General features: G+C 36.0%; 1 protein-coding gene across 1 annotated transcript in view; it reads right to left on the bottom strand.

Annotated features, from left to right (window-relative positions):
• Nucleotides 1-248: 248 nt before the first annotated feature.
• Nucleotides 249-12,129, bottom strand: part of LOC139690936 (ubiquitin-conjugating enzyme E2 R2) — an 80,446-nt gene continuing 68,565 nt past the window's right edge. Inside the window, exons 3-5 of the mRNA XM_071588580.1 lie at nt 11,059-11,156; nt 10,072-10,206; nt 249-1,795 (exon numbers count right to left, since the gene is read on the bottom strand). Coding sequence (XP_071444681.1) covers nt 1,441-1,795; nt 10,072-10,206; nt 11,059-11,156 — 588 coding nt within the window. The 3' untranslated portion in view covers nt 249-1,440. The remainder of the gene's footprint in view (nt 1,796-10,071; nt 10,207-11,058; nt 11,157-12,129) is intronic.

Here is a 12,129-nt window from a genome sequence, read left to right on the forward strand (position 1 = left end):
GAAAAATGTTACATCTAAGAGACTATTACCCTACCATTTATTATTGTAAAGATACAATATAAGCATTGATAATAATTTTCACTAATCAATAGTTTGTCAATCCAAATATTGAATGACTACAGCCCTTCATTTTTCTAATCCATTGAAGGTTCTCTAATGTTCAGGCAGCTATCTTATAGAGCATCACTATTAATTGCACCTACAAGTTATACTTTAGTAGGGGTAAATAAAAAGCATGAAAATTTTATGTAACATTACTGTTTCATTTTATTAAATCAAGAAAAAGACAAAAGCCTTCTTACTACCTGTTGAGAAGCTTAACTCCCCAGCTACAGTTGGACAAATTGCCTAAAATTAAGTTAAAGAACAGAAAGTTTTTATATGTAATACACTTCATCATGCCAATATTCATGGAATCTTAAAATTTAGCATTTTAGAGCAACCTACACAGTAAATTTAGTTCTTCCAGAATAATAATTTCCTTAACATAATATTAATCTGTATTCCTTAGAGTAAATATACAAACCAAATTTCCATGATGGAAAAAATTTTATCTTTTAGTGTTTTTAAATGGAAAGATGCACTGGTAAACTACCTAGATTATACTGAGGAAAATATCTGTACTCTTGCACATGTAATCTGTTTAATTTTTTAACTATAACCACAAGATGTTCCCAACATCCATAACTATTTCCTTTTTAAGAGTTCACCAATATATTTTTGTGTACAATCTAATTTTCAAAAACTTGTAAAGAGTACAACCCCATACATAAGATATCATTGAATCATATAAGGAAGTAATCCAAGGAAGGCAAATTCAATGAAACAACACATGCTCATTTTTCAGGAGGCATAGGGATGAATGGTTGCCATGGAGTGGAGAGAGTAAACAGTATTCACAGCCACACTACGTGTTTCGGAGATCCACCCTCACTGGCAGGGAGATTTAAGGGTTTGCAAAATTGTTGTTTATGTCTCATAACCCTCAGACTGGATCTATTTCATTTGGAACAACCACAATTGCACAAAACTCATACACTAACTAATATTTAAGTCGGGACACCAAAATACACGAGGCCACACATTCTCACACCAACCTAAACATGCAAGAGAAAACTTTTTTCCTCTTCCACAAGTTAAAAAAAAAACAAATTATCATCAAGAAACAATTCTTTCGACAAAAACAAAGCGGATGCAATCCCGAGTGGGCACATGTGTCCATATGACACTGAGCAACCAGGACACCAATCAGCAAACCAAGCTTGAGGGGGCACTAGAGTGCAAGTAGACTTGGAAGCGCAGTACCAGCACAAGTTGGGGCAAATAAGAGTTCCAGCACACATTTAGAGTCCTCTACCACCTCTCCAGACCCTTCCTTTCTTTCACTCCCTCAGTCTCATGCCCCTTCCCTGGCCTCCAAAGTCCCCTTGCGATGACCCATCACGTTTCCCCATTGCCACTGTCATCACCATCCTCGTACGAGCCCTCAACTGCCAACCTGTTTCCACTCACCACTCCTTTAGTGCCATCTGAGCCAGCAACACCAGCCCCACTCATTGTTCCACCTACACTACCATCATCAGCACAGCCCCCACTGTCAAGACCTCCGTCATCATCATCCTCCAGATCCGAGTCTTCATCGTCATCTAGATCATAGTCGTCATCATAGAAGTCAGTCATGTCCACTGAATTTTCCGTTGGCTTCACTTTGGTTTTGATACAGTAGTCCTCTAAAGTGATTGGAACCACCACATTGTCCTTATCTGCCTCAAGTCGAGATGCAGCTACCTGTTTCCTACATAATGAAAGATAACATTTTATGAAAGGTCATATTATAGATTTTATTAAACATCCATTTTTTAATTAAAAATAGCCTTCATCTAAAAACTTTGTAACATATGGTGCACATATATTTGGCATGGTAAACTTTCATCACACAATCACAGCCTATTTAGGGAAATCTATTACTTTGATAAAAAAATAAACTTAAGACAAACAGATTTACATTCTTCAAATTCCCTGAACTAGTTCAAAACTTATGTCATTAGTCTGCCTATGATGATTAAATTTTTTAAAAATTCTAGACAACAATTGTTTCTAGAACTCTTGTTTAGAATGGGATGTATTAAGTATTTTAAAAATGTAATTCAGGCCTCTTCCTCTCATAGATCCCTGCAGCATTTAACAATTTACAGCAGTATGATGTACTTTTGTAGAAATAAATATTGATTCTATTTGAATTTCTTGAATCAAACATCCATAATAGGTCTGTCTGGAATTGAATCCAGCCATGCAAAATTTTGAGAAAAATAATCCATAGCTTGAAACGTCTCTTTTTATTATTAAAAATAGCCAACCTAGAAAATGAGGCCTTAGTCCTCTATGAAGTATGTACCTCCCTTGGGGCCTCATACACTTATCCCAGCATCTCTTCCACTTTTCATAACAATCAGCTAAGTCCTTTTTTGGAATGGACATCAGCTGCTGGGTCTTGCTCTTCTCTATCTTGTCAACAGACTTTTGGCAAGACTAGGCTTTTGTTTCAAGGTCATAGACATAAACTAATGACTCATCTCCAAGTAAGACCTTTTTTAGAAAACATGGGTCATCGTTTGCGGATTAGATGAGGTCCCCTGCAACTCCAGCATTAAATTCTTGACATTGAAGAGACAAAAGAGAATACGACAAGGCAGCTAATGACAGTTCCAACTAAGGACTTTGCCGATTGTTTTGAAAAGTGGAAGAGACACTGGGATAAGTGTGTAAGGTCCCAAGGGGAGTACTTAAAAGGGGATTAAGGCCTCATTGTTCTAGGTAGGCTATTTTCCTTAAAATAATGTATGGCTGGATCCTTTCCAGATAGACCCCGTACTTGCTTTTACAGAGGTATTTTAATTAATAACCTATACTTGACCCTCCCAAAATTAAAACTCCAAAGAAGTTTAACATCCATTGTTGATGTAGCTCTTAAATGCCTACTTACAAACAATGGTGTTGAGACTATATTTAGAAGGTGGAAAAAGCAATACAAGTCCAATAGAATCATGTACTGATGATGCACACACAAAGTGAAATCATTTGGAAGACCTAAAAAAACAGAAGTATTTACATAATAATAACAGGACAGGGATGGACAAAAATGAAGCTAATAACCATTGCAGTTGAATGATTTAATGAAAGAAGCATTTAAAAAGTAAATTATTGGAAAAGATAGGAATTAAGTTCAGAGGGCATTCTTCATTTCAGAGATGATAATGCAGTTGCAGCATAGACTTGAGTAGACCTGCAGGCATCCTTGAATTAGCAGGATCAAGTTCATCAAGGATATAAAATATCAATAAAGTGAAAGAAAACTAAAATACTAGTGTTCAGAAAAGGAAAGCAGAAGAACAATAAATCATGAGAGGAATTGGAACAAGAGATATCAATTGCCTAAGATGCAACATAAAAAAGAGGAAGAGAAGGTTGGCAGACATTTAGCATCAAAGAGCTCAAGTTATGAAAGTACTAATAATGAGGCCAGTGCTGCGTTCAAGCCAAAGCACAATTAAAAGAAGGAAGAAGTATATGAAAACATTAATTTGAAGTGTGACACTCTAAAGGCTAGAGATTAGGTCCATCAGAAGAGTAGACCAAAGAAGAATAAGTCTTCAAAACCTGGTTCTGGGGATGGATTTAGATGAGCCAGCGAAGAGTTAAAAAAGAGAAATGAGAACATAAACACGTACATTAGAGCAATAAAGTAAAAGAGATAACTGGAATAATAAAACATGAAAAAAACCACACGAATTAGACATACCTATACAGGACAAGAGAACTTAATATATCTTAACGGAAAAGGAAAACATAAGTCAAGTTCTAAAAAATTAACTAATCTAAAAATAGTAAGTTAAATAAAGAATAACTTTAGAAGACAGATTTATCAGGGCATGAGGATATTAAAAATGGGCATGGGAAAATAATATGCCGCAATTAACCAGTCTGCAGCCTGAAGATATAATAAAACACTCATAAACTAAGAATTGTTGACTCTTAATATGGTGTTTTACCTAGGGGCCAATCCACAAAAGATGTCCACAATGTAAGCCACTTTTTCATCTAGCCTTTCCCCCTTTTTCCATTCCATTCATTATTACATATTCAAGGATTTCCAAAATTCCAACAACCCTCAAAATCACCACAATATATTTTGCAATTTTCTATTTTTAACAGAAATATCACTCAAATTTTCTTTCATAATCTCTATTTAGTAACAATCTGAGCGGTATGGGTCACAATTTTATGATATGGTCAATTCAATAAGAAAACAGCCAGTTCAACACGTATGATATATATTCTCCAATGGTATTTGAAATTTTAGTTTTTCTTTTTTTAATCCAAATTCTTCACATTTCAACGCGAAGATTTTGGGATGCAATGAGGAATTGTCCAAAATGTTCAACATAATTGCAGCAACAAATGCCCATAAATCAATTTCCTCTTAAAACAGAGCTTTTTTTAATCTCACCCAGCCTCCAGGCTGGGTTGTATTTAAATTCATTCAATACTTGGGGTATTAAAGATTAGTTAGTTATCATAATTCACAAAAGATATACAATAATCTCCAAGTGAACTATATTTGCCATAACAATATGCAAGTGCCTATTCCTCCAAACACAAAACAAAAAACATTGACACAGTAAATTACTGTGCTAATGTTTTTTATGTTTTGACATGACACAAAGGTCGGTTGGGTAGGTGATGGTAGAGTTCACCCACTACTAAGCCCGATGGTGTGTGAAATTCACACATCAGGAGAGGGGAGCTAGTTCCTTTCCCTGTGCTGGCTATGGTTTCCCAGGAAGATCTGGCACCCAAAAAATCACACAGCTCGGGTGGAACTGATGGTGCCCAGAGAGGCTTGCCTGAGAATCAAGCCTGGGTCCTCTGGTTAGTAGTCTAATGCTCTACCAATCAACTGCAATGACCCATCTTCAAACATAGACACCCACTATCAAATAATGAATCAGGTCCCATCTATTTCTCTCCCATTTTCCCATTAACAGTACATGAGCTTCAGCTCTAATCTTCTACATAACACCCCCACTCTCTCCTCTTCCCTCTCCCTCATAATTACAATTTTTTGTTCATAATATTTACCCTATCTTGCTCTAAACACCCCTTACATATATTGTGGATGTCCTCCATCATTGCCAGTTCAACTATGGCTGAAGAGAAGAATTTAGTTTGCTGAAAAGGGTTACTTTGAAGCCAAAATACACACAATTGTTCAACACCATGTTTACAGACATTGGGTGCTTGTTTGTGGTACTGGTAGCACTTTTTTCAGTCTTTTATCTTAGGTGCATGCGATTGTATGGCAGTGAGTTTACTGTGAAAAGTCATTTCTGGGCATGAGGAATAAAAATCCTTGTAAACCACTTCGAAGGAATACAAGTGTGTGCATCTCATTGCTTGTGTAAGAGGGCATAAATGTTAAGTTGGTCCCAGTCATAGGATTAATTTTCTAATTCAATGGTGTTAATAGCACCTGGATGTGTCTTTCCTCAACAGTGCCACGACCAACTCTAATAGAAAACAGAGGATTGCATGAGTTTCAGTAACTGTTCCTGGCAATGAGTTAATTATACTGTAAAAAATTTAGTCCATTTATCGTTGATTGCGTTAAGCTTGTAGGTGCCATGATCCCTTAGGAGACTAAATTTCCTGCAAAATACCACTTTAATTGGTGGAATTTTGTGCCTGAGTTTAGAGAGTGTATTCTTACACAGGACCCCAGCATACAGATGAAACTTCCCAAAAATTTCAGTGAATGGTTCTATGAACAACTCATTTTACTCAATTTGGAGTTCCATATAGTCATGGCCATTAGATTTAATTTATTTTAACAACAGAAGTCTAAAAATTAATTATGAGGGTGCCCTGAAAGCTATTGCCATTGGCACCTCACACATCTATGAATTTTAGCATCACAATGCATGACTAGCTATGCACTTAAAGTGTGTACTTCATTGTACAGAGCTTAGTAATGTATATATTACATCAGATAACTGGAACAAGTGTTATACTAGCTGGTATCGACTGATTTCCTTTACCATCATAATTACATAGTTTAGTATAATGGGTCATCATCAAAGGCACACTTGCGGTCATCCCTAATGTCAAATTTTCCACACATAACCATGGATTTGCCACATCCTGTACTTGTCAAAGAGTACTGGGGGAGAGTCACAGACAGTGCCAGTGGTGGGTCTTTATCTTCTGTGAAAATATGAGTGGAGACTGCAGCACTTTGTGCATACAATGACAATGTTCTTCCTCTTATTGTTTTCAATGATGATGGTCACAGCAAAGTTTCAGGTTTAACCACATGAACCAATGCTTCAGTTTAGCTACTGCCAAGTTCGATTCTCCTTGGAAACGGCTATTTTCTTCAGTTTAGGGCTTGTCTCGAGATGATACCAGCTGCATTTCCGTTCCTCACTTTTTCAGGGATTCCTTTGGCAACTGAGCCCACTCATCTCCGAATATTCCAACTTATCCAGGGACCCAGAAGAAAGATATTTCAGCCCCTATGTCTTGAATGGCTTTTAGTGAGGACTATTCAATGGAATGGGGAGTAGCAAGAAATTACCTAGAGTGCACTCACCAAGTCCTTGCAGAGGAGAAAGTAACAATTTCTCACTCATAGAGTAAAACACTGCTGAGTAAATACTACCCAGTGGATGAAACCACTATTGGCATATGGTACATGATGCTAAGGTACAAGCAATTCCAGAGTTCAGTTTGCATCCATCAGTAAAAATTGTTGTATAGTCAGGACAAGTTTTAACTATTCCTGGAATGTAAGCTGGTTCTTGATTGTAGCAGAGGTGTGCTTCAGCTATGTGTGGAGCTTTGTTGTGAATTGGGTAGAACATTCCATGATAATTACCCGGAGAACTCCATGGGTACACATCAGGTAGGGTGAACTCCATAAAATCATGGAATCAGATTGTTAGAGCCTTCATAGCTGTTAGTTGACAAATAACAGCATTTACAAATTAGGGCCCATTAACAAAGTTAAAGCATGAATAAGAAGGCATAGATCTTTACAGCATAGCTGCTTATTTCCAAACTCCTTTGGGTCAATAAAAGTAGTTCACCAGAATATTAGTTTGAATGCCGACACCACAATTTGAGTTGGGGTCAAAAATCTGATCCAGAAATACAACTGATATAATGAAAGGAAGGTAGGTGTCATATATCTCACTGTAAAACAGGCTGTGGAAAAATCCACACAACCTGTTATTATAAAAGTATTTGGTTTCCTTCCAACAAGGAATGGAATCTTGTTACTTTTGAAACATTTTTAGAGTTAATTCATGTTCAAATGTGCTCATTGTGCAATCATGCCTAATTTTAAATGAACAACAAAAATAGTGAGATCATCTACCCCATCGAGAAACCTCATCCCCATGTGTCTAGATGCAATAGAGTGAGAGCAAAAAGTTTTACAGCAGTACCAATCCTTTTGGCATCCCCTTCTCCTGCGCATATAGTACATGGGTTTGAAAAGTTTCTGCTAATTAAAACTTCAAAAATTTAAGTCTGTCAAAAAACAACTAAAAAATGAGTAACTTGGGGTTGGTATGGTACTTGAGTGTTATGCCTAGTTACACCACAATCAAAATCAGAAGGGTCTATAACTGTACAATCTCTCCCTTAGTGCTGCCAATCCATCTCTCTGATATAACCATCACCATAGAGCACAATTAATACAATTCTTATTACCCCAACAGTGAAGATACCTGCAGCTTTTGAAGAGACAAAATCTCTGTGGTTTGGTTTATGGTGGAAATCCCATTTTTCTTATTACCAGTTTACATTATGGTGTTTGGTAGTCACATTGCTGCTTTCTTGATTTTCCTTTCCTGAGTGCCAAGCAAGCTTAAATGACATAAGGCATTCCACACATTCATCTTTAATAATTCTCCTCCAACTATTACCCTGTTTTTGGGCTGATCAAATACGTGCTTCATTAAACATGATTTAAATAATATCCAAAAGAAAGATGATGGATGAAAACATCTAAGAGTATTCACCACAACAAGTGACTTCAATTACTCCAACAGAGAGATTATGAATGGCCAATTATCAGTAGTTTCGGAAAAGTAAAATTTTTAAAACTTGACTAGAGCAGCAAAATGGAAAATCACAAAACATAGTGTACAAGACTTATCATAGAAAAAAAGACTTAGGTGACTACTCAGGGAAAAACTACGACAAAAGAAAGAAAAATGACCGACTAACGAAACTGATATTTTTTAATCAAAATAAAACCAAATTATTGCCCACTAATTAAATCTTCATGGTTAACAATGGCTGAAAGAAGGCAAGGATTAGTTGCTGCTAATATAACATGCACTGGGTACCATACAGTTGGTAGAGCACTGGGCTACTGACAGGTGAGCCCAGGTTTGATTCTGAGTGATGTCTCTAAACATTCTCAGCTTCACTCAAGCTATGTGATTTTTTGGGTACTAGCTCTTCCTGGGAAACCACCGGTGACACATGAAAAAGGACCAGACACCTCTTTCCAGATGTGGGATGGGCTAAGTACTCGGTGAGCTCTACTCTCCCATATCAAACAAACAGGTCGATTACTGTAGTTGGTTTACTTAAAAGTACATCACATCATCCTAGGTCAACTTAAATTTCATGGAGATGAAAATTATTCAGCATTACTTGATGATACCCACCTGTATGGCCACAGTGCCAATATAATTTGCTTATGAAATTAATCAGGATTTTTTTCAAATTCTAAATAAAACAATAACCACTCAAATAGAAAAACTAGAACATATGCATGCAATATTTTAAGAATGCAATCATAAAATGGTTAATTATTCCATTACCCATATTTAATTTGTATGGGTTGGGGAAGTCCAGGGGAAGAGTGTTGGATTACTCACCAGAGGGCCTGAATTCGGTTCAAGCCTCTCGTTACCCGCAGCTCCACCCAAGCTTTGTGATTTTTCAGGTACCAGATCTTCCTGGGAAACCATAACCAGCACAGGGAAAGGAACTGGCCCCCCTAACTTGATGTGTGCATTTCACAAGCTGTCGGGCTTAGTACAGGATGAACTCTACCATCACCTACCAAACCGACCTTTGGGTTGATTACTGTGTTCATTTTTTTTTATTTACATTACACCCCAAATATAACAAAGAAATTCCTCTTCTAATTCTTCTCAGGCAAGTTTATCCTAGGTCAACATCACTATGTTTTCTATATTCCAAAAGTTACATGACTGCTTCCATTTCATGTTATCTGCATATTTCTCAGGATTTCATCTTGTCTGCTGGCTTGAATATTAACCCATATTCCAGATGAAATAAAGATGTGAACTGGAAACCCAGCAAAGCAGTTGCCTATTTAAGCAAGTGAATGTGGTGAAAACTTGAGAAATATGCAGGAGCTAAAATCTATACAGTAGAAACCTTCAAACAAACAAGCGCTTACCTCTATTACCTCCTTCTGTACCAACACACAATTTTATGTTGAACTATAACCAATGACACCCAGAAGCCTATTTAACTAATTTGATGGATTGGTATGGGTTATTTTTAGCAGAGACACAATTTTGCATGCATAAACTAATTACAGTGAAGTTAATGAAAGTAGCATTGAGTAAACACAGTAATCAACCCAAAGGTCGGTTTGGTAGGTGCTGGTAGAGTTCACCCAGTACTAAGCCTGACAGTGCGTAAAAGCACACATCATGATAGGGGAGGCCGTTGCCTTTCCCTGTGCTGGTTATGGGTTCCCACAAAAATCTGCCTCCCAAAAAATCACACATCTTAGATGGAGCTGAGAGTGCCTAGAGAAGTGTGCCCGGGAATTAAACCCAGGCCCTCCAGTCAGTAAGAGTACATAAAGGTAATCTTTCCTAAAACTACAGCAACAGGTAATAACTTATGTTTCAATGGAGGAATCACTTTCATGAAACATTAAGAATCATTTATATTGCAGCTGACAACCTAATTTAAAATTGGAAAATAATTACATATTAATAATTAATATCATACCTAATGATGTTTTCATATTCCTTGTCTCTATCACTTGCACCTCTCCATCTTCTGTACATGACAGATGCATCAACATTTGCAGGACTGAATGTGTTGGGTTCATTGAGAAGTGATATGACAGACAAGAGTATCGTCCTGAAAAAAATATTCACAAAAATGAGTTTATTTAAATATAACTGCAATTAGACAGCTTACGGTTGGCTAGGTTATAAAATTAAAAATCTATAATGTGAATAAACACCATTCAAAAAGGTAAATGTGCAAAATTAGAACTAGTTTAGTCTTATTACTACATAATGGTTGTTCTACTAATCTTTTGAATTGCCCTTTACCAAACAGTAATAAAGATCTGATTTTTACAAAGCTCCTCCATTCTACCACAAATGCAGTAAGATTACTTAAAGCAATCATTGAGTAATAGCACAAATTGTTTTATAATTAGGTTTCATCAATACTGTGAGAATAAATTTTTTATTTTATGATCATTATACACCCTTTTTTGCTAATAAATATTATAGATTTTTATACACAATTCTTTTAAAAACTACCAATGACCACCGGAATGAATTATGCATATCTTAATAATATTCTTTTCATTCAAAGCAATTTGTTCTTGAAATATCAGAAATACTAATATCACACCCTAAAAATATAATTTTTAAGCACATACAAAATGCATGCAATGCTACACTAATGACTACTAGGAAATGCAAACAATAATGTTGAAATAATATTTTTAATTCATTCCCACTCTCTGAGGTGATATTTGGAGGGACACTTCACTATGCAGGATGGCATTTTTGTTTCATCACCTCCTTCTCAAACATTTGGCAACTTCCCACTTATTCATTACACCAAATCAAGAACTCGCATCAAAGGAAAGTTCAGTAGCATAAAAATGTGTCATCCATTGTTAGTCATACATGAGCCAGACCTACATTTTATAATTCACCTCAACAAATCAGCATATCCTCTGATTTTGCTTACCTCACATTCTGTGTTGGATTCCACCTTTCACATGGGAGTTCTCCACTTTGTGGGTCATCTACTGGAGGGTGCAGAATAGAAATGCATAAATCACCATTCTGTAAACAGAGACAAATTATTTGTTTGAGTGATAAGTAATACATACAAATGGGTAATATTATTAAAAGCTAGCATTTCCTATTCATTCGACATTGTTTATTTCAAATACTCTACCTCATGTGGGCAGCAAAATTTAACTTAAGTAAATTAATTTAAGTAAATTTTAATTTAAGTAAATTATTGTGAAATTCAAATCTGTTCAAACTCAATGAAAAGTAATTTTGAAGTACATGTTTTACATCAACCACATGAAAGTTGAAAAAAAAACAATAGCCCAAGACACTTATGCTTGACCAATTATATTTTCAAGTAAGGCTTTAACACTAAAACTATGACTTCAAATATAATATAATGCCACTCATTCTCATTTAAACCTATAAATATATCTCATGAGAGTACTCTTTATCACTGATTAAATACAGGAACTGAACAAGCTTAGGGCTTCAAGAATGGAACATTAACAGCATCTAGCAAAATATAAAAAAACATCCATTGAGCAATACATGAATTTAAAAATACATATTTATTGATAAACGTTGAAGTCCACTATATCGGAAATTGTTCTAAACAGCAAGGTTCATTGCCCATATATGTGATTGCATATTTTATTCCATCAATTGAAATCCACACAACCAAAAATGGTTAGTAAACCAGGCAAAAAATTTTTTAGGTAGTGGTTTGGGCAGCCCAGACAGGGTTGTAGGACCCCAATCCATGGATGCGCTGGTTCCTCCATTTAATACTGTCTTGAAATTACTATATTTCATACTTGCTTTCACTAGACATTAAAAGCTTCAAAATTACATAATTATGCCACGTTAGCTGATTACTGATCCAACAAATAAAAATCAACACATGTTCATGCCTGGCCCCGATGATGGATTTAACCCTCTCAATGCCAACAGTATTATTGTTAATCCTATTCATTAAACAAGCACCTTAAGTCTGCATTGCATTTAATTCCAATAAAAC

This window comes from Hetaerina americana, unplaced genomic scaffold (genome assembly GCF_022747635.1).
Source record: "Hetaerina americana unplaced genomic scaffold, ioHetAmer1.1.p SCAF_1, whole genome shotgun sequence".
NCBI classification, from domain to species: Eukaryota; Metazoa; Arthropoda; class Insecta; order Odonata; family Calopterygidae; genus Hetaerina; species Hetaerina americana.